The 24,087-nt window shown below is 42.1% G+C and overlaps 1 protein-coding gene across 1 annotated transcript in view; it reads left to right on the top strand.

Annotated features, from left to right (window-relative positions):
* The first annotated feature begins 14,661 nt into the window (after positions 1-14,661).
* GRTP1 (growth hormone regulated TBC protein 1) overlaps positions 14,662-24,087 on the top strand; it is a 28,177-nt gene continuing 18,751 nt past the window's right edge. Inside the window, exons 1-2 of the mRNA XM_054973087.1 lie at positions 14,662-15,275; positions 18,472-18,623. Of these exons, the coding sequence (XP_054829062.1) occupies positions 15,214-15,275; positions 18,472-18,623 (214 nt within the window). The 5' untranslated portion in view covers positions 14,662-15,213. The remainder of the gene's footprint in view (positions 15,276-18,471; positions 18,624-24,087) is intronic.

The raw sequence follows: 24,087 nt of genomic DNA, 5'->3' as shown, positions 1-24,087 counted from the left end.
ACTCCAATCCCACCATCACTTTCCTGAAAAAGTTTTGCCCAAGACTTGTTATTTCAACAGTATCTATTTAATTTTCTTGTTACGTTGTAATAAACACTACCTTTAAAAAGGAGGAAGAACCAAGTACGTTTCAGAATGGGATGTCACGTGTCAAGTATGTGCAAATAATAAAAGGCTAGAAATATAACAGCACATGATACATAGTAAGGTATGCAGATGACAAATATCAAGAGATGGTACTAAAGACATAGGTAGCATTCTAATATCTAAATGCAAGAATGGATTCTTATGTACGCATCCCTTACAGAGCTGACCTTCCTGCCTTCTGCCTTCTCTTCTTCCAGCCAACCATGAATCTGTTGATGAATCTATTTGTTACTAGCAGACTGGAATAACCAGTATTACTCACTCTTGCAAGAGCCTGGAGGCTGAACATGGTGTAATAATGCAACGCCTCTCTCCATAATCTTTTTTACTCCATGCTGAGCACTGTAAAGAAGTAACTCCTGAATAATCATTAGACTATTACTGAAATGCCACTCTGACAACTGTATGTGGTTTAGGTAGAATCCGTGTTACATGTTGCAATGTTTTCCCATCAGCAATCCTTGAGGGTCCTTGCAAATTCTATCAAATGTTCCATTGTGCCAGGGGAAAATGTATATATTACAGAAAGTGTGGCTTAAAACAAATGTAGTTATTGAGAGTAGGGGCGTTTCCGCACTTCCTTAGAGGTACCGTTGGGACTGTTTGGAGGCTTTCCTGCGACCTCACAACCAAAAGCAAGCCCTTGTAGGTACTGCATGTGAAGGATGAGTTGTCAGGGAGACTCAACAAAACACAGACCTAAAGTGGGAAAAGGTGAGAACAATGAGCTGTGGAGAAATGGCCTAGGTCCTGGATGCCGAAAGAACCTTATTAACGAAACACGTACAAGTAAAAGTCTGTTGAGCTTCACTCCTCTATTCTGGATAGCACCCACTGTGCAAAACAATGGTAATACTAACTTTTCTATATACATAACCAAATCATGACATTCTGACATCAGCATAATGCTCAATGATAATTTTTACAACATGAATGACCATTGGCACAATTTATACCTCACCTCAATTAAAATTTTATACGGCCATAATGTTGCTCTGGAACCCACATCTAGTCTCTGCACTGCCAGTTGGCCATCCTTGCAATGAGAGAAGTTATTATACACTTTGCTTGCTCTTGTCCTTTTTCTCTAGTGTGTTCTAATTTGTTGGCAATATGGGCTGCTATAGAAGTGTTTGGGTGGGCAGTGCCCTGCCAAACCAATGCAGAATACCAGACATGATAACCTTTGTTTATCCCTATAGTTACAGGAACCTAGCAGATACGCAGTCTGGTCATACGCATCATGTCTCATCAGAGGTTTTAAGTGGAACCCTCCCTCTGTGTTTTTGTTAGACTGTACTAAGTATACGGAATTACAGTTAGTGTGCCAACCTCTAGCTGTCCCATTAATAACAGTTTGTTCTGCACGCATCAACTTCATGCCATGAAAATCTTCAATCGGCCACTTCCACTTGTTAAGCTTCATTAAAAGGACAGGACATTTCCCCCCTGTCCAGCTGGCAATATTAATTGCAGTCCTAAGTCACAAGCCACCAAGTACCTTTTGGTGGGTAGAAGGATTTCCTCATCACAGTGGGACACTGTATTCCTTCCCATACAAACAAATAAAGCAACCAAGCAAGAAAACCCTTCCTTTACAATGCATTGCATTGCAGGCTGTTTCAGAAATTATATTGTTCTTGGATATTGGACAAGATTCAAAACACACTTCCAGGGAAAGACATGCTTTTGAAATCAATGGCACTTTCATCCATTGATAGAACTGGGATAACAGAAATACTGATCTCCAGTATAGGTTCAAGTGTTTAGCAAGTTCCCCATCTTAGAGAGAGCAGTTTCCTGCCTGGACCGAGGTCTAGACAGTGGCTTCACACATTCCTAGTTGAGGGCTATGTACACAATCATGAGCATGTTCTCCTAATTAACCCGATTCAAGCTCTTCCTCTTCTCTCCTAATTAAGAAACTGAACCAAAGGTTGCCATCAAGCTGGCAATAAATAAAGTTAAAAGTAGGGGTGTGCACAGGAAAAATATTCAGGTTTCTCACTTTGGTATTACCAAAGCAGGGGGGAAATTCAGGAAAACCCAAATCCCAAATCAGTTTCCTGCTTCGGCTTTGGGTTTCCAAAGCTGCTTTGGTATTATTCTGTAAGCTTCGGCCATTGTTTCCAATGGGAAACACCATTCCTGGCTATCCAGGGACCGGGGGGGGGGGGGACAGCATTTTTTAACCAAATGATACCAAGTTTGCTGGGGACCTTCTTGCAAAAGAAATCTTAAAACATTTCAGTAGACATACCACTGACTGTCCTCTAAAGACCTCCCCCCAAGATTAATGATGATTGGAATATAGGGGGCCATTTTAGGCCCCCCCCAGAAGGTGCCCCCAGCCACCCCATTTTTACTATTGTGAGAAAAAAACACATAGATCATGGCTGCCATAGCCACAGGCACACTCCCAATTACAATCTCTATACCAGGCAGCCCAACAGAACCAAAATGAAGCCCCCCCCCAAACCTAGCACCCCCTGAGCAGGCTGACCAGCCACTTTCCATTAGTTTCTATTGTGGGGGGGAAATGAATCCCACTGCAGAAACACACGGATCATGCCCCCCCCCGCCCCAGGGTCCGATCTCCCTGAAACTCGGGGAGTCTTTAGAGGGCAGGCAGGGGTACGTCCACTGAAAATTGTGTAGGTTTCTTTTGCAAAATGCCACCTCCATCCCCCTGGATAGCCCCCGTAGTTTTCCCCTTAGGGAATAATGGAGATTGGAGGTGGCTAGGGACACCTTCTATGGGGGCCATAAAATGGCTCCCCACGCTCCAAAATCCACTAAATTTGCAGGGGACCTATACCTAGCTGTCCTCTAAAGACCTCCTAAGTTTCAGGGACGTTAGACCTCAGGGAAGCCATGATTCATGTGTGTGCAGTGGTAGATTTTGTAGATTTCTTTTGCAAAATGTGATCCTTCCCCTCTCAAAAAGCAGCACCCCCTGAGCAGGCTGACCAGCCACTCTCTATTAGTTTATATTGTGGGGGGGGAAATGAATCCCACTGCAGAAACACATGAATCATGCCCCCTCCCAGGGTCCAATCTCCCTGAAACTTGTGGGGTCTTTAGAGGACAGTTAGGACTAGGTCCCCTGCAAATTGGGTGAATTTTGCTTTCAAAATGCCACCCCAGCCCCATCTTTAGTGCCCCTAGATAGCTAGCTCCCTTGCTTAGCTCCCCTAGTTTTCCCCATAGGGAACAATGGAGATTGGAGGTGGATAGGGACACCTTCTTTGGGAGGGGCATAACATGGCCCGCTGAAGTCCAATCTTCATGAAAGTTGGGTGGTCATGAGGAGTAGGTCCCCAACAAATTTGGTAAAATTCAGTCCAAAAATGTCCCCCAGGCCCTAGGAAAGCCCCAAATCACGTTTCCCATTGGAAACAGGCAGGAAGCACTGATTCTTGCTGCTGTGACTGCTGAAACTTTCCGAAGCGCATCAGTAAATTTAGGTTTGGTATTACCAAATCACTTCAGTAATACTGAATATCCTTCGGTAATACCTAATCTTACCAAAGTGGGTAAAACTCAGTATTAAAATCCGAATCCCGAACCTGAACTGCACATCCCTAGTTAAAAAGATTGCCGTTGCTGAACTCTTCTAGTGGGTGTTTTTGCCTTGTTCCCTCTTCCCTCCCCCTCATCATGTTTGCTTGCACAATTTATTCTATAAAGGATGTCTCTGGATTGTGGCTTATGTTAGCAAATGCAGAATTGCCCACTTGTTTGCAGGCTTTGTGTAAACAGGACAGAATTGTTTTTAAAGACTGAAATACGTTGTTGATTGTGTTGGCTTCATTTTGTCTGGATGGCTTGGTTCAGACATAATGCAAAACCATGGCTTTTTAAAATTAAGGTTAATTTGTGAAACTAGTATTCAGACAATCATTCAAATCTTAATTTCTTGGAGAAATGTTGGTTCCATTACTTTCTCTCTAAAGCCTGGGAATAGAGTGGCATAAAATAAACAAGAATTAAAGCAGGACCAAACCAGGATGTCAGCATTCATACATCCTGTCAAAACACAATTAAGACTAACTACAGTTAATAATAGTGTAATTCTAAGTAGAATTGCACCCTTCTAGGTAGGTGCGTTGAAGTCAATGGGGTTAGAAGGGTTAATTCTGTTTAGGATTTTCTATAAACCAACTTCAGATTCTGGTTTGATAGACCTTCACTAGCCACAGTTAGGCCATTTCCGCACATCCTTATAGGGGCTGCCTGCTTACGGAACTCTGGAATCCCCCCAGGATTCCAGATGTCTCCATTTGCAAAACTGTTGCGGGCTGTTTGGTTTCCGTTTTGTCAGTGCCTTTTCTAAGATCGCAGGAGTGGTCTCCATTCAGACAATCACACTAACCGTAGTTAACTTAATTAAGCCATAGTTTTGTACAATGTCTGAACAGAGCCAGTGTGTATTTCTATGACAGCTTTTGCAATTCAATAAAACTTGATTAAATGACTGGGGGGAAATCATTACATACAGTTTTCATTAATTTTGGGCACTACATTCTTTTTTACTTCCTTGTTATAGACTTAACATAATCTCATTTTTCCTGTTATACAAACATGCAAAAACTCTTATACTCTTCCAAATTCCAGAAAACAAATTCTAAATTATGGAAGTCCTTGCTGTATTCCTATGCTCCTATGGTAGTCTCAGAGAAAGAAAGAGACCAATCACACCTTTCCCAACATACATTTGAGTTGTTTCATGTTGCTGAAGGCTCTATAAATTTATTTTCACATAAACTAACTCCACATCTCCTTTGCTTTTCACATATAAAACAAAAAACATATTGCATTTCCTCCATTATAAACATGTGCTTTTACTGTCAGGGCCGGCGCGCCCATTGAGGCCAGGTAGGCGGTTGCCTCAGGGCGCAGGGCGCCGGAGGGGGTGCCAGAGGAGGTGTTGGGGGCGGGAGCGCACACCACGGAGCTGCAGCCTCCCAGCCCTCCCGCCCCATGCTGATGCTGATGCCGCCAGCACATGCCCCTGACTGGGCGCAGCAGCCGCAGGCAGGCATCTAGGGCGGTGCAGAGCAACCAAGCAGGAGAACTGGGAGGCCGCCCGCCCACCATCCCAGCTGCAGCAATTGGGCTGGCTTGTGCGCACCCCCGTGATGATGTCACACGTGACGTCATCATGCAGGCTGGTGTGCGTGTGCATGTGCCATCCGGCTGGCTGCAAGCTCCTGAAACCCTGGCACTGCTCCTGTTTATGGTGTTTATTCAAAACAACCCTAAAAATGTGATACACACATAGATATACAACATACAATTATTACTAGAAACAACTGTAACTTGCATGCTAACGTAAGATGACCCCCTTTCTTTCCTGACGGTATACCTGGGGAAAAAACTTACTCTTGCATTTGGGTAAATATAGTATATAACCACACCAGTGAGGTAAATACAGTTTTGTTTGTACATGAACAGGTGCTATGCCTTTATGCTAATGGTAACTTTGCAATGCCAAAAACAAAAGGCCTCCACCCTTAAACAAAACTGGAATACAGATGTGCTTATAACAACATTGAAAAACAGAGTTAAAAACACTGATGTTTACACAGAGGGTAAGTAGGAAACAACAACTCCCCCTGCAAAAAACAGAAAAAAAACTTTTAAATCAAGCTTCCAGATTTATGACAGTATTCTTTAGGTCAGTAGTTCTCAGCCTTTTGTATCTTATACTCTACCAGTGACTCTGTCAAGGAACCCAGTCCCACCATGATATGAAAGAAAAGGCTCACTTTTTTCTGAGAAGGACTTTTACATGTTTACAGGCATTTGGTGATTACTAGTAGCATGCCAAATGGTCACAGATAGTTAATCCATAGAAGTAGGGTTGGCAGGAGACAGCACATTACATTTACAGGTAGACATGGGGACAGAGGGAGAATGAATTTCTTACTGGTTGACAAGAAAATCCTGAATCCTGCCTAGAATACTTCTGCATACCACCAGTTCAAAACCACTGTTTTAGACTACAGCATCTGGAGTGTGATGATGAATTCCATCTAACCTAGTCCATTACCATAATATATTGATCCCACAGAGGAGATCCATAGATGGAATAGGGGCAATTTTCACCAAACCCTCTCCATGCTATTTCTGGGGTTCCCTTTCCCCAGGTGTAGCATTTGGTGAAAGCAGGGAAGTCCCACTCCATGGCTAAAACCCTTTCCATCCGTGGAAATCTCTGGTGGATCCAAGCCAACGTCCAAAATATATTCACTGTATATATGCTTCCTATATATACATAATGCACCCTCCCGAATATCCAAAGCATGAACACAACTGCAACTATTATGGTCCATATACTAACAATCCCTTCTGTAATTTATGACATCCTGGACTTTAAAAAGCAACAGGCTTCCCCCAAACCCCTAGACTCCTTTTTTAAAACAAATAAAGGTTTGTCCCAATAAACGTATGTTTCAAGTGTTGGTTACTCGCATTCAAAAGCATTTCAGTTGTGCTTTCAGAGTCATAGATCCAGAGGAGTTAGCCGTGTTAGTCTGTAGTAGCAAAATCAAAAAGAGTCCAGTAGCACCTTTAAGACTTAAAGGTGCTACTGGACTCTTTTTGATTTTGCTTTCAGAGTCGAGTCCATGGAGCTATTATCAAAATAAAAACTACTCACTCTTATAACTCCTATCCAGCCCCCTAGTCTTTGAATCCACTTCCAGGCACCAACATAAACATATGAAGTGGTCTTATAATGAATCAGACCACTAGTCCATCAAGGTGGGTATTATCTGCCCAGATGGACAGTGGCTCTTCAGGGTCGTCGTAGGCAAAGGCACTTCCCATCACTTACTAATTGATCCTTTTAAATGGAGATACCAAGGATTGAACCTGGGACTTCCTGCATGCCAAGCAGATGTTCTTCCACTGAGCCACAGCCTGCCTTTGTGCAGTGCTTACGGGACACGGAAAGCCGCCACCTTTCCTGCATCCTTGGTAGTTTTAAAGTTGCATCCTGGGATCCTCACTGAAAGCGTCTGTCTATGTGCTTGGACTGCATGTGTGTGTGAAAACAAAAATGGACAGGAGCAAAACCATGACGACAGCATTTTATTCAGAAATGGTGCAAATCAATTGGCAAGAATCAATTAGCTGAGTTAGAAAAGGATATGATTAAGCCCTTCTTAGGCACACCTGTCATTAATTTAAATGATTGTGTTGGTACACAAGTATGACCTAGGACAATGTTTCATTTAGAAACAATGCACTGTTCCCAAAGTACCTTGGCCTTATCTCTAGCACAAAGAAAATTAAAAGAGAATAATGATTCCATTGCATCCCTTGCAAGTGAACAAAAGCAATTTATCAATATTAAAAAGTCCTCTGAATTGTTCTTTCCACCAACCGATGTTAAAACTCATTTAAACTTTTTAGACTGAGTAAAATATAATTAAAAAGATATTTGATGTTCTTTTCTGTGTCTTTTCAAAATCATATATCTAATTCTGAACATGTAGATCTTTAAATCCACAGATTAGGGCCATGATCACAGGAGGGAGATCATATATCTCATTCTGAACAGGCCCAAGATGATTAAAATAATTAAATCCAGATATTAGGGCTAAGATCAGAGGAGGGATATCAGTCTACAGTCTTGGAGAAATCCCCAGGTTTATAGAAAAAAATGTTAAATGATGAGGGTATTTTTTAAAAAAAGTTTTAAAATGTTGAGATCTCCCTGAGGATCAAAAGAGCCAGTGCGGTGTAGTAGTTAGAGTGTTGGACTAGGATCTGGGAGAACCAGGTTCAAATCCCCATTCTACCATGGAAGCTCAGTGGGTGACCTTGGACCAGTCATACACTCTCAGCCTACCCTACCTCACAGGGCTGTTGTGAGGATAAATGGAGGAGACGAAAATTATGTAAGCCACCTTGGGTACCCATTGGGGAGAAAGGCGTGGTATAAATAAATAAATAAATGCCTCAAAAGCAAAATGCACTATAGGACAAGGCCCTGCAATATTGAGAGAAAATCTAGTAAAATGGTCTCCTGTGCCTTCTTTTACTAGCCCCTATTTTTTCCCTAGGGAAACATCTGCAAAAAATCCCATCTTCCTGACTTCTAAAATTTCCATCTAACAAATCAAAAGTGCACTTTTTATTTATTACAGTACCAACGTATTCAATACCAGTTATGATAACCATGGACACCAGATCATAGTCCATGGAGATTTCTGGCCCCTTTTGATATATTCTGTGGTCAACCAAATTATTTATACTGTTTTATTCTCCAGTGGAGGTTCAAAGCACATTACAACATAACCCTCACTTCCTCCATTTTATTCCCCTCCCCAACAATGCATAACCCTGTGAGGCTGGACTGACTGGCTTGAGATCATCACCAGTGAGCTTCCATGACAGAGAGGGATTTGATCTTGTTTCTCCAAGATTATTATGACCACAGTTTCTGGCACTGCAATGTCTCTTCTACAGGGCCAGCATGGCATAATGACTAGAGTGGCGAGTTTGGATGTAGAAAATTCAGTTCCAAAACCCTGCTCAGAAGCCTACTGGGTAGGGTCTGGATTGGGAAATTCCTGGTCATTTGGGGAGGACAGGGGTGGATGAGGGAGGTGCCTCAGCAGGGAACAATGCCATAAAGTCCGTCCTCCAAAGCAGCCATTTTCTCCATGGAACTGATCTCTGTAGTCTGAGATCAGCTGTATTTTCAGGGTTGGATTGTAGTTACTAGGTTGGATACCAAATGGGCCTTTGCTTGCAGAATGGAGTTTTGCCGATTTCCCATTCATATTACAGTTCTGTGCGTACCGTGAAAGCCAGTCCTAAAGCCTGGGGGGCTGGGGAGGCTGCTTGAGATGTTGTGTGGAGGTTGCAATAGGAAGTGGGAATTGATAGAAACTGCTCCCCTCTTCTTGTTCAAATAGAACTGCATGTCTGTTTTCGCCATCCAGGCTTGGATCCAACACACTATCTTGCTGCTGTGATCATAAATGAGAACTTTATACAAGCCATTACTGAATCCACCCCAAAGTGAAGGCATATGTGATGAACAAAATAAAATACGAGTGGTGGAAAGTGCAGCCAAAATGTAAATCTTGGTCTAAGTTGCAGAACTCCAGTTGCTTTTGTCAATGCTCTACCACATGTGCAAATCTCAATAGAGATTAGTTCAAAGGCGTCTTCCTGCAGAATGCCATTTATGGCAGACAGGCACTTCTTGATCCAACATATTTTCCAAGACTAACCCACTGTAACAATTCCACTGAAAATTAATTCACAATGAAAGTAAGATTGTATGAATCACGTTGCTTTAACTGATGAAGCCGTACAATGTTAAGAACATGATGTTAATTATTCATTCATCCATTTCTTTTCATTTATACCCGTTCTTTCTCCCCAGTTCTCTCCCTCTTCTGTATTTTATGTTCACTACCCTATGAGGTAAGTTAAGCTGAGAGAGAGAGATAGAGGGTGTGTGTGTAAAGGGTGTTATTTTTATTCAGTGTTGATGCAGTGGGAAAAAAAATCCTTTTATCAGTCTTGTTGAGACGTTTTGACATCAAACAAAGGTCCCCTTCATGGACTCCAAGCTCATGTGAAAAAATATTGTATAACTCCTCATGCCTGGGAACCTCTTGCCAAAGTTGGTCAATACATTCCCACAGAATGGTGTCATTCTGCTAGTACGGAGGGTAAAGAACGGACACCATCAGTTCTGAATTGTCTCTGTGTTATATAATGCATATTAAATGCACATAACATCTTCTTCCAGCTATGTCTGATATATTTATTTAGGTGAATTGTATGAACTCAACACAAAAATGCTGAGTGGACAGAAGGAACTTGGTTATCATGTTACCCTAATATTTGGTACCCAAACTGGATATGCCTTCTAGTTATTGGTTAATCCCAGCATTGCTATAGCAATCCAATGCCATAATCCAACTCTATGCCTTTGAATGCACATCTAATTGAATGCAATATATAGTGGACTGAACTCTCAAATGACCATCAGATTCCTCATCCAGAACTTAGATGGACACAAAAGTCTGCTTATTCAGTAAGAGTTCTTTAGCTGAGGATTTTGCCTGAAGTAATACTATTTAACCTGATGCATCTGTAAAAATTATACTTTGAAGCATTTCGCACATGTTGGATAATGCACTTCCAATCCTCTTTATAGATCATTTGGAATGGATTTTTTTGTGTGCGGAACAAAAAATCCACCTCAAACGATTGATAAAGTGCATTGAAAGTGCATTATCCAACGTGTGTGGAATCAGCCTTTGAATTACTTAAGAGGCCTTTTCTAAAACTTTTCAGGTTCTTTTTCCCATTCATTGATTGGGCTGCAGCATTGTCATCTCCACCACCATCACAACCTTGCCAAAGACAGTAAACATAAAACCTAATCATAAGTCCAATGGAGTGGATTGGTGAAAATTACCAGTAATTTTTACCACAATGTTTGATTCGATTTCTCTAGGTATCCACAGGCTGCACTGCTTTCCACATGGGGATCATTTTCCATTGCTTCCAGTGGGCAGTTGGAACAAATGGCACCAGATGCAATGCCAGGTACTTCTGCCGCATGTGTGCAGAGAGCAAGTGAGTGTCTCTTTGCATACATGCATAGAGGAGCAGCTGGGTGGCAAGGGTGGCAAGGCAAGGTCATTCAGAGATGGAGAGGATTCGTTTTTAGAGCACCAAGACTCTGCATCCTGTCATGCGAGTTATGTCATCATGTGAATGTGATGTCATGTTGCTTCTAATCACATGCTTGCAGCTGAATGCATTTACCTGGGCATTAAAGTTGGGAAAGGCTGAAGACCACAGCCGTAAAATATGTAGAACAAACAAACAAACATAGGATCTTTTAAGTAAGAAGTGCCATTAATTACAATCAATTATAGCAGCAAAAAAAAGTATGATTTTTTTAAACATAAGCAAATTTAAATACAAGCTAATAACACCATCGCAGTCAAATAAAACATTATCACTAAGCTCTTCAAGGGATAAATAGAAAGCTGATGAAAAAAATACTAATCAAGGAGCTAAGAAAAAATCAAGGTCAATGTGACCTCAGAAATCTTAACAATTGCAGCCATTTGAAACATTTTTGAAGGGGAAAAAACATACCGTTATCAAGTATTTGCCATTCAAAAGATTAGTAAGATTTCCAAAGTTGTCATATTATAATTTGTTTCCTTCTAACATGATTCTGCCACAACAAAGAGTTTGTCTTCCTCTCTCTCTCCAACCTTGGTCAACTGTGGCAACAGGCCAAACTAGACGTTCAGTGCTTTTTTTCTGGTAAAAGAGGTGGCGGAACTCAGTGGGTTGCCCTCGGAGAAAATGGTCACATGGCTGGTGGCCCCGCCCCCTGATCTCCAGACAGAGGGGAGTTTAGATTGCCCTCCGCACTGCTCAGCAGCACGGAGGTCAATCTAAACTCTCCTCTGTCTGGAGATCAGGAGGCAGGGCCACCAGCCATGTGACCATTTTCAAGAGGTTCCAGAACTCCATTCCACTGCGTTCCAGCTGAAAAAAAGCCCTGGGTCTGAGTTTCCCAGCCCAACTGACATTCTCCCACAGACATCTGGCAGCTGAGAGGAGCAAATTGCCTAAGCACTCGGGGCCCCAATTCAGTTTGCGATCATGGCGTTGGGGGAAGGGGCTTTCCTAAACCAAAATGGACCTGGAGGTGATATTCCCTCTTTGGAGGGCTGCATAGTTAGGGACAAGGGCTGAAGTCCTCCTCTCTCCATGCCATCACCCCTATTCAAATTGAGCTCCTGTGGTGGTTGGGCGATTAGTTCCTGCAGCAATGGTCTGACTGTGGGGAATGCACCTCAGGTTGGGGATACTCGGACCTCATCCATTAAAAAAGTAACATCTAGTTTTGCCCTAAATATCTTGCTAATACAGGGCAGGCTCTAGTCTAGAGCTAAGCTCCAACGAGCTTAGACTCTAGTAGCTCTGCATAATATTGCACTGTTGGTCTGTGGAAGGTAAGCAAGTGCTTAATTCTTCCTCTGAAATACGTGGGAGTGTCTAGGTTGTGCTTTAGTTTTACCCAACAGAAGCAGTTCGTGTAAAGCAGTTGTTTGTAAGACAATAATAAATTGTTGCTTTTGGAACTGTAGTTTCCTTGCAAACCCCCCCCCCCGCACTTTCAAAAGCAACATAATTTGTAAGACTGTGTGTAGATCAATGATAACATAAATTCAAAGCAAAAAAGGGATCTTAAAATCCCATCATTGCAAATATTGTATTGAGTTTGACAAAGGAATGCAAATCAATGACCACTTCTTTTTTTTTCTCCTTTGAAAATGGGTGCTATGAAATATAGGTTATTCTGTTTGTGTGTGGGCCTCATGCTTATATAGAGAACAGGGTCTTTAATTTACTCCAGAAGCTTAGGAACTCTTATTTTAGCATTGCTGAAATGTTGTTATTTAGAGGTCATCTATTTCAGAGACTGGAGAATTCTTAAGCTTCTTAAAATCTGATTTTAGCTCTTAGTGACCTTGGACACTCTCATTGAACATAATCCCTTCAGTCTGGGAGAAACCACTGGAGATGACTTCTCAGACAGTGAGTTCATGTGCAATTGTGCACATTTGACACAAGATTCTATAGCAGTGGATTGTTTCACAGTACCCATTTAGTTTGGGGCTGCCATTATTTGTTCACTTAGTTTTAATGAACAGTTCATATGGCATCACTGGGAATTTCTCACATATGTTGTATTTCCATCTTTTTAATGATTTGATCAGTGGCAACATTTAAAATTTAAAAAGCAATTGCAATGCCAAGTTGTTTTGTGTGGGTAGTCAAATCACCACTTTATCAGGGCTATTGTTGCTTTAAAGTGTCTTCCATTCCTTATCTTTCCACATTAATTACTTCCTGTTTCTTGGCATTTTTGTTTGATGGACTGGGATACATACAGTGTAACGTTAAACAGAGCTATACCTTTCAAAGTCCATTGGCTTAGAATAGTGTAACTCTGGTTAGGACTCTATTGTTAAATACTCTGACAGTGTATGATTGATTCATGAATGCTGAAAAAGAAGGCGCCATCCACAGAGAATAGGAAGCAATTAATTATGCTGAAGACAAAAATAAAATACAATTGGGAGAAATAGAACCCTTATGGAAGAGGACTTGTTTCCAAGTAGACAAATAGAAGAACCTTGCATAAGGGGACAAATTTTTATCGCAAACATAGCACTGAAGATCAGTTGAAACTTTTCAATTCTGTTTGTAGCTGCATGTGGGAAAAGGGATCCTTCAGCAGCACACAATGGGACTCTGCGTAGGGCCACTCTCAGGGGCTGTTCAACATTGACCACTACCTCCTACGCTAGCAGTTAGAAAAGCACTCAAAAATGGAGAAGTGACCACTACCTCCTACGCCAGTAGTTAGCAAAGTACTCAAAAATGAAGAAGAAAAAAAGGAAAACAAAATTCAATGTCATATTGAGCAAGTTTTCTATTAAGAGGCTATTCAGAGAAAGACTGCCTATCACTTTGTACCCTTCCTTTTTCAGCATCTGTTGCTGGGTACCATATATGTATGTAATATATCATGCATTAAAACAGTGTAACAGGGGTCCTCTTATGTATTTTCTGCCTAAGTTTTGAGTAACAGGTTAACCCTTGGTTTTTCTAGCAAATGGCTATAGGTTGTATTTTTGTATTTTTTGTGGATTGGCAACTATATTAGCTGCATCAACTCTGGAGATTACTGCCATGAAAGGGGATTAGCATTTGCCACTTTGCCCTGCTCAGGAAGGTTGCTCTGCTCTCCTTCCAGTATTAAAACACTCAGTTGTAATATTCATGTGAGTTGTTTAATGGGGCATGAACTGACCCCTTTTCAAGTTTGCAGGTACTCCTCACCTCAATCACAGGAGGTGATAATGTCACACACACAACGCAAAAAGGTCCCCTCACACCGCCTGTGCATAAACCCAGCATGTTATGATCAACCTAGCAGAATTTCCTGCTGATTCTTACCCAGAAACACCAGTCCTTAGCTTCTTATCACTGATAGCTTATCACATTCATAGATCACTGGAAAGGGCATTCTGCATGTTTTTTATTTATTCTGCAGTTCCTCTAAGAAATTTAGAGTAGTCTCTAACAGTCTCGTTATTCTCACAATAACCTTGTGGGTTAGGCTAGGCCAAGTGGCTCAAAGTAATCCAGTAAGCTTTATGGTGCCGTGGAGCTCTCCGAACCTGATTCTCTGAGGTCCTAGTCCAACATTCCCAGCACCCCGGCTCGTCGCGCATGCTCCAGGGAACTCTTTTAAAGACAAAATGCCCATTTCCCTCGCTCCCGAGAAAGAAGCAGGCGCTTGACCCCTGTACCGTGCAGAGTCCGGAACTCCTGTATTCCCTGCGGGCAGATGAAGCAGAGGCGCGTGGCCAGGGCCCCCCTCTTCTGCACTGAAGCCGGCCAGGGAAGTGCGCGCGCAGGTCAGAGGAGCCGAGTCGGGGAGGGAAGGAGGGAGGGAGGGAGCAGCAGGTTGCCTTGGGAAGAATCGCCGCGAAGAGGGCGGGGGAGCGGAGGCTTCCTCTCAGCCGCGCTCACAAGTTTCCCTGCCTGAGAAGTTTGCAGCCGTGCGCTGCTTCAGGAGGCGCGACAGGGTGTTGAGCCGCCGGCAGGAGGGAGGCGCGGGCGGGCAGCTGAAGAAGGGCGCTGCGGTGCGGAGCCGCCGAGGGAGCCTTCCGCGGGGTCGCAAGGGAGCTGCGTGAAGGGCGCCTGGCTGGCATGGGCGGGACGCCACCCTCGGAAGCCAGCGCCTCCGCGTCGCCTCCTGAGCGTGCCGGCAGCCCGGAGCAGCCCTGAAGGGCGACGCCGCTGAACTTCGCAGCCCGAAGAGCTTCCCGGGGAGGTGTTGCGCCCGCTCTTTGCGTGGAGGAGGGCGCAGCAGCCCCCTCGGGACGGCGGCCAGACGCGGAGCCCTCTCCAAAGGGGAGCGCGGAGAGGCCCGCCGCGGGGTCGATCATTCTGTGCTGGAGGAATCCCGGGCACTCCTTCCCCATGGAGGGAGAGGAGGAGGAGCGGCGAGCTCGGCAAGCAGCGCGCGAGAGCGACGTTCACAGGTACGCGGAGGGGGCTCGGGGAAGCCCTCGCGCCTCGCCTCTTCCACAAACCTCACGTCCCTCCGGGGCTGGCCTGGCGGCCTTCCAGGGGCGCCTTCCACACGGCGCGGCGCCGGGAAGGAGGACCTGACTGAGGCCGGCGGCCCCGAGGAGGCAGCGCCGGTGTGCCCATGGGCACTCTGGGTCGGTTCTCCAGAAGGTGTCCCGGAGCCTCCTCGTCCCTGGGCAGCTGCGCGTGCGGCCTCTGATGGATACGGTGACATGGACTGAGTTCGCGTTTTCATTGACAACCGGGCCAGCGTGCCAGTGAATTTATGTCATTGGAACTTCATGCCCATGGTTCTTTAAGGAGGGACAATCGATGTTGTTTTGGCTTTTTTATTCGATTCGCTAATTCTGCTGACTAAATGTAAACAAAGCAGAGAACTTTTCGAGCCTCATTGTAGACCCTCTTTTCTTGCTATTTCTTTAACAGGCGTGATTGTTTATTGCATAGAATTGCAGTTGAATAAATAGGGTGCAGTCTTACACACGCACATGAAAGTTCCATTAAAATGGCAGAACTTTATTTTTGACTCAGGCACTTAAAGTGATTTAGTTCAGTACTTACAATTTTCTCTTGGTTGTTAGCTTAATAAAGTAGGACCTCTGAAGTACTGGAATATTTTGGAAATGCTGAAATGCTTTTTACATGTTAATTCTTCAGAAATCATTTATTTTTCTTCTGCTGTTACCAATTAAGCAGGTTACCACACCATTTTTAGTGAACCAGACTTAACTTATGGAGTTCACATCACTGTATTAGTGTGTTTATGGAACAGCCTTGAAAAAGATGTTTACAAACTCAATATTAAAGGAGTCCGTTAGAAAGAGATTGGTGTGAAAGAACGAATTAACAAACTGTATGACAGCTTCTTGTAGTTTTGGTGTTACTTTAATAATTAGGTAGACTTTTTTCAGAAATATGGAACACGTATATAAAAGCTACAGATAATGAGAGCTCATGAAGAGGTTCGATATTGTCTAGACAGAGGTAAGGGATTGTTTACAAATTCAAAGGAGTCATCAGTATCATTTCAGCAGACAGATGACAAATAAGACATCATGAATGCCTACTTAGTATTTATTTCCATCTTCATAACCAGGCAGTAGCAGTATATCCCTTGTGCTAATGTATGTCATCAGGTGATAGGGCCCAGTTTACAAATGCGGCAAAACCAGTGTTAGGGGTTTTTTTCTTGGGTGGAACCAGTGTTAGGGTTTTTTTTTTCTTGGGTGGAACCTTTTCATACCACCTATGGAGGTTGGTGGTCTTGAAAGCTGCCCGTCCTTCTCCAAATCCCTTCCATTATATTCCTAAAAGTAGATGTTGGGGAGAAACCTAGCTTCTCCTTGAAATGCTGTTTTTCTATTTGGAGTTTTTTCCCCCATGGAGCAATATTGAAAAATACAAACCTGTATTTGCAATCTGAAGGTGCATGGTCCAAGAAAAGGTTTTTTAAACATTGCTGCATGTATCAGTTGGGCTAAAGTGCTTTTGCTCTGGAAAAGTAATTTGTAGTCATGCTTCTATCCAAGATTCCAAGCATCCAAGTTCTGTGGAAGAAATGAACGCAATATGGTGGTGGTGGTGGGGGTGTCTTAGCCTACAAACTCTTTTATACCTAAAAGAGCCCAGTACTTCATAAATCTCCTGAAACCACTGACATTTAAGCACAGGCACCTGGGTACTGTGAAATACTGGCTGTTTCTCTTTCAGTTCATTAATAAAGCGAGGTGCCTTTTAAATGATGTAAACTGTGATTTTCCATTTCCTGGTTTGTCCACATGTTCAAGGAGCAAAGCAGCAAGTTAAAGGGAAGTGTGTTTCTTAGTGATCCATCGCCTTTTAGTGGCAACATGCAAAAAATGCAAACAAATATTACTATACAGAGCTGGATGGTATTCAGTGATCTAAGATGTCAAGGGTACTAACCAGGGATTCCTTTTGTGAATGAATATTTGTTGGAAATGCAAAGTAACAAGTTCTGCAAATGTTTCATATCTGATTTGTAACAAATTCTAAGAAAAATGATTTCAGCATTAAAATCTCAGAGACTGTAAAGAGGTCATGTAGTATAAGTGGTCCATTAACATTCCACTTAGATAACAATACTTGGCATATATAACAACAACATTTGATTTATATACCGCCCTTCAGGACAACTTAATGCCCACTCAGAGCCGTTTACAAAGTATGTTAGTTATCCCCACAACAAAACACCCTGTGAGGTGGGTGGGGCTGAGAGAGCTCCAGAGAGCCATTACTGGCCCAAGGTCATCCAGTTGGCTTCAGGTGGAGGAGGGGGGAATCAAACCCAGTTCTCCAGATTAGAGTCCCGCTCTCTTAACCACTAGACCAAACTGGCTCTCTAGCATCTTTATCTAGCATCTTAACAAGCATTCCTAGAGCTTCACTTGCAGTCTTATGAAGGATGTAGATCTTGCAACCTGAGATGTTCAAGAATAAAACATAGTGACTTACCTAAGCCCATCTGATGAGTAAGTGGCTTACATGAGATCTCAGCTGAGGATATCTCAGCTCATGCTGTTAGCTATCAGCTCTCATGTGACATTGTATTATAGCTTACTACACTGGAGTACTATAATTTGTAAGTGCAGTTGGGAATATAAAAACATGAGCCCCATTGGATCAGTCCAAGTGTCCATCTATCCAATAACATGTTGTCTCAAATAGTGACTAACCAGGTATTCCCAGAATGCATTCAGCTGAACATGAAAGGCAGTACCTATCTTCAGTGTTTGTCTCCCAGAAACTGCTATTCAAAGTCATACTAACTCTAAAGAGGGAGGATTCACATAGCTGTTGTGGCTGTTAGGATTTCGCGCTCATCTACAAATGCTAGAAAGTATTGCTGCTGATTATTGAAGCTCCTATTCTGCTGATACTTATGTATATATATAAAAATATTGGGGCCAAACTAATGCTAACTAGATACCTTTTAAAAACAGAATTTTCTTGTTAATCTGCCAATAATTTTATTAGGTTAATCAATTGTTCTAAATAGTGGCATCATCCTTTGGCATACTTTCCTTTTTGCCCTTTTATGTTCAGTATTTTCCTTCAGTCTGTATTTCTGAACAGCAACATATGGTTAGGTATATGCAATAACTGTGACATCATTTATATTTGTAGGGTGGATGCTTATGGGTTTGAAAGGCCAGCAGACTTTGACTACACCACATATGAAGAATTCTTTTCTACCTATCTAGTGGTACTCACCAGAAGAGCGATTAAGTGGTCCAAGCTTTTAAAGGGAAATAGCGGGGTACCAAAAAGTTTGAAAGGTAAGATTCAGTTGCATGAATTATAGGGTTTTATTTTCATTATGTATAGTTCGTCTTTCTCACTGAGACAAAAGGTGGACTACACAGTATAAGGCAATGCAGTCAACAGGATGAGAATATTAACAATGACAGAAATTACATAGCAGGAGAATACATACTGTGACATAGAGTATGTCCTATATATGGTAGTATAGTCCGCAAACATCTTTCTGAACCATTCTATTATAATATAGCCCTGTTACCTATTTAAAATAGTGGATCATGCAAGTATATTTGATTACTGTATGCTGTATTTGCCCTGTCTCGATGGCAAATCTAAACATACTATCTTTGTCAGTCTGCATCTATATGTCTTTGCTTTGTATGGCTACTGGTGAAGGACAATATTTTAATACTCTGCACAAATGCATATGGCAAGCATACTCTTCAAGTGTTTAATAATTTTCCTACGTTGGTTGTGTTGGAAGGTTTTCCTTTTGCTTCATTCTTTCCCTTTTACTCTGTTTCCACAACACTTCCTGTTTTTTTCAGAACATGGAAATATTAAAAAGGGCTGTTTAATCTGTCCTTTGGAGCCAGATGGGACAATTCCTATGATCAACCTCAGACATTTTTTACTTAAAGTGGAAAATTGAAATGGCACCCTGTTGCTCTCTATAGTAGTTAGTTATTGCCTCTCCAAACATGTGGGTGGGTGTCATGTATTTAGACTCCTGTATTGTAAAAGTTGAAGGCTCTCTCACCTAAGCTGACTTGTTATCTCTTCTGCTTTTAAAACTAGTAGTATTTACTGTAGATAAAGCCAACTCAGTTTATTTGTACATCAACTCTGTCCAGATAAACAGAAATTAGGTATAAAGTTTACTGAGGAGATTGCGTTCATCAGCAAAAAGCAGTCCTATAATACATATATCTGCATATAAGCATCTCCATTCTTTTCCCCTGCCAGCAATGTGACTAATTTAAAAGAGCTGGTAAAGAGTTGTGGTGAACTCTGGCAGTGATCACTGATTAATGTCTTTCATTTCTACATAGATAATGCCCTTGTAAAAAACCAATTTAATCTGTTTGCTGCTATTTGTTGCAAACCCTGTACAATAAAGTGCTGTGGGGCATGAAGTTTTTGTTCTTAACAGGCCACTCGTGGAAGCCCAGTTTCTCACAATGCAAATCATTAGAAAGAAGAACTTAGATGGAATGAGAGAGCAATCCAAATCAGGTCTACTCAGAATCCTACTGAAGCCAGTGGAGCTTATTCTCAGCAAAGTGTTCTTCGGATTGCACTGTTAATATGTACCTGATTATTTCTTAAACTGAATATGATGTAGCTAAGGCTGAAGTAGTAAGGTAGTTTGAATTCTTTCATCAAGTACTTTCAATATAAACTGAGTAAACTTTCTGATCAAGTTTGCATTGGAACTGCTGAACTGAAACCACCCCAGATCACTCGTAACATGGCATAGGTATATAGTACATGTATGTAAGATTTGTTTACATGTAGGAGTGGCCTTAGAGTCAATGTTTGAGTCCTTCACCAGTGCTTAATTGAGAAGTCATATTAAATGGTAGCCTGCTTTTCAACTTGTAATAGGTACACACATTCAGTCTGATGGGGGCGGGGGGGAGGCTGGGAGAAAAAGAAAGGCATTCACTTGCTCCTCCACTTCTGCTATGCCTGCCCTATCTCTAACATGCGTGTGTTTGGTGTCCCACATTAACATATGGAGCTGCCTTATGCGAAGTCAAACCATTGATCCATCCAATGACTGCATCTTGCAACATCTCTCTAGGGTCTTTCCCAGCACCTTCCAGTTGAGTTCCTTTAACTGAAAATTTGAGAGTGGGACTTTTTGCATGCAAAGCCTTACCCACTGAATTTGCAGAGAAGTGTAGAATCAGACATGTAGACTAGAACAACATGATTTGTACATTCATGTATGGAAGGTCATGGTCATTAGAGTTTACTAGAGAAAAAAAAGTCAAATCTCCCTCCCTCATTTGATTGTGGTAGTGCTTCAATGCTAGGCTGTCATGGGCTACTCAGGCAACTAGTGAGCAGGCAGAGAAATGAAAAACAAACTGGCCAATATTTCTTTATTAAAAATATACCAAGAGTAATAGTTCAGTTATGAATGCAATAAAAAGACAGTGTGTATTTCTAACATATGAGACAGATCTTGTTTTAGCACTGGCTGATTTAGGGCTTGGGGTTCATTGCTTTGGTTGGGGTGCCAAGCTGGGAGGGCATGAGCTACAGCATTCTTGGCTGCATAGTACTCCAAAGTGCCATCCACGCTCATGGTCCCACAGATCTGCAGAAAGGCAGGAATACTTGGGATAAATGGGTTATATAGCCCCATTGCCCAGCTGGCAAGGCTGCTACGGCGGTGGGTGCACAGTTCCAGTAGCCTCTGCTACTCTGCCCAAGCACAGAAGGTGTAAGTTCTCTTGCTGGGGCAGGGGATAGGCAGTTGTGGCAATGGTTTTGAAATGGGAAATAAATGAAGGTTATCGCTAACCAACAATCACCATACTGCATTCTTGTGGACATCTTTTTTTGTTCTCCTACCAATGCTGGCTTTTAATTACTGTCCTAGTAAGGTGCTGACCCTGGTGCTACTTTGTCTTAAGGTAATGGGAGGTTAATCATGATAAATCCTCTCCTTTTAGGCTCGTCCAACCTTTGTTTTACCTCTTGATCATGTAAATCTAGGTCTCTCTGTAGAAATGCAGGCAGTGAGTTGGTAATGTAACTCTCCCAGCCATTCCCCTTTCCGTCTACTATATTAGTACTATATTCGTTCAAGAGGTCAGATATTTACCATTCTTCTTAATTCATGACATTCTGGCAGCTCTTTGTGACTTCCATGTTCTTAACGGGGGCGGGGGGGTTGTCTTCTCTATGGGATAGCCTAGTGGGTCCCCTGTGGCTGGTGGAAGTGATGGAGAATGGTGATAGAAAATACAGCCAAGTTAGAACACAAATTGTGGTGTGTTTTGGAAGAGAAATGCATTGTGAGAATTCGATGTTCTATTCTTGTTCAGAGTTGGAGTAAAGGGGCGTGTGTGGAGGGGTATCCTTGACTTTTTGCTCAGGGCCTCAGAATCTCTCCCTCGTTATTAATGATGAGATGTGTATTTCTCTCTTAACATGTCCTTCATTTTTTTTTTTTGCTGTCAAGTCACAGTTGACATGGCAACCCCATAGGATTTTCAAGGCAAGAGACTAACAGAGATGGTTTGCTTTGCCTGTAGCAACCGTAGACTCTCTTGGGGGTCCAAGTACTAGACAGAGACAACCCTCTAGGTTCTGAGATCTGGGCTATCCGTACTGAATCTTAAATCACAGGGTCTTAAGACTCCACTCTTGCTTTATTTTTTGTGGTTGGAATGATCAATATCAGCTGTGGTGGCAATTCCCTAGCGGCTTTCCCTGTTTCCCTTTCAGCAGCTGCTTCCATCTCTACCTTATGAATTTACAAAGCAGTTTGAGGGTTTGGCATGCGAGTTGCTTATAGGAAAACTTGCTGGAGCACATCTGGTTAGGAGTTGGACGGTGCTTCTGCATTTAAAGTGCTTTAAAGTTTATTCACATCTCTCTCAGTTTCTGTTGGTTTAGGATATTTATGGGGAAAAGGTTCAGCTTTAAAGCCAAAGCAAATTAAAGCACCGTTTCCATTGACATTGGCCCACACGTGGGGTTGAATCAGAAAAGGAGGGATTTGTCTGTGAGGGCAGGAAGTTCACTTCTCTCTGCTTGTCCAACAGATTTCTGATTAATGCTGGAACATTAGTAACATAAGATTTCATTCACAAATGTATAGGCAGCCGGCCAAATGCTGTGCAAAGGCACAATTTCAGCAAAATTGCTACTTCATAGGTGCAGTCAGAAAAACAATAATATCCAAATAGTATTTTCTTTAAATTTCAAGAAGAATGTCTCTGTGCTGATACTGATGAACGCAGAACGAAATCTTATGTATAACCTGTGAATCTATTTTTGTATGAAATTGCACTATGTCACTTTAAATGAATTATAAATAGATACGGTTATTTTGTATATTGTATCCGTCTCTTTTCTACCCCTTAGTTGTGGGGTGTCCACTATTTTTCTGCTGTTATCACTAAGGGTGCTTCTTTTTGTTTTTGGAACATTAGTAACAGCTGGTCCTGAAATATGTACATGTGAAACTTACTAGGAAAGTAATCATTGCAGATTATTGGCTGTTTATCAAGAGGCAATAACCTAGGAGCGGGAGCCAAACCAGGAAGTGATGAACCACGCCTGGTAAAAACATTCGAAGTGTCTTTGGTGTCTATATCTCTCTTTTAAAATCAGGCTTTCACAGGTCTGATTAAATGTTTCAGCTTTCTCAGTGCCAAAAAACCCTCCATCCTGGATAATCAAATGCCGTGGATTTTCCCACTGCTGTGATAATCTTATGCCAGCAGTTGTCTAAATTGAAAATAGGAACTCTTTCTTACATTTAGTTAGCAAGTGTTCTTGTGATAGGGTTTTTAAGTTTGAATGGATGTAGTTGGAAGTCTAGCTGGCCACAATTTTTAGTATTAATTCTGGGAGACTATTTGTATTCTTTATTCTGCATGGTAATGGAAAAGAAACATGCACTTCTTTTGATATAAAGAATCATTCATTCAGAATAAAGCAGAACACACTCCAAAAAGTTCAGTCACTATAAAGTTATGCATTGGGAAGTTCTCTGTTCCTGCTGATATCTAGAAATATATGCTCCATCTCCAGAATTTAAATTGGTTTTTATTTGCTTGAGACTTCTGGCTGTTTTTGTGTCAAAAAGAAAGCAGAGTGGAGCGCTAATATGTTTCAGACTGCAGGGCTCTGCTTTTGCCTTGTAGAGGCACCAAAGTCATAAGGCAGTCTCTGCTGGCAGCATCTGATTTAACTGTGTTTCATACTGGCTTTATTTTCAAAGTCAATAGTCATTATTGCCAGTTTGGTGTAGTGGTTAAGAGCAGCGGGACTCTAATCTGGAGAACCGGGTTTGATTCCCCACTCCTCCACTTGAAGCCAGCTGGGTGACCTTGGGCTAGTCACAGCACTCTCAGAGCTCTCTCAGCCCCACCCACTTCACAGAGTGATTGTCGTGAGGATGATAATAACACTTTGTAAACTACTCTGAGTGGGTGTTAAGTTGTCCTGAAGGGTGGTATATAAATCAAATGTTGTTGTTATTATTATTATAAGACAGGGTTAGATGCAAAGGCGAAAGAGATGTGATAGCTTGTGGAGAAAGCCGACTATAAATTGAATAAATAAATAAATCATGACAAAAATAGGCTGCAGTTTTTTTCTTATCTGTAAGTATCAAGATAATATAACATCTCTGGGGGAAGGGGGGGCGGGTCCCTACTGTTGTTAAGTGCCAGTTGCTTGAAGAAATATCTATAGTAGAACTGTAATTGATTTCTGATTCATTTTGAAATT

This window comes from Eublepharis macularius, chromosome 3, assembly GCF_028583425.1.
Source record: "Eublepharis macularius isolate TG4126 chromosome 3, MPM_Emac_v1.0, whole genome shotgun sequence".
NCBI lineage: Eukaryota > Metazoa > Chordata > Lepidosauria > Squamata > Eublepharidae > Eublepharis > Eublepharis macularius.
The sequence above is the reverse complement of the archived record's forward strand: the minus strand, read 5'-3'. Positions and strand labels throughout refer to the sequence as shown.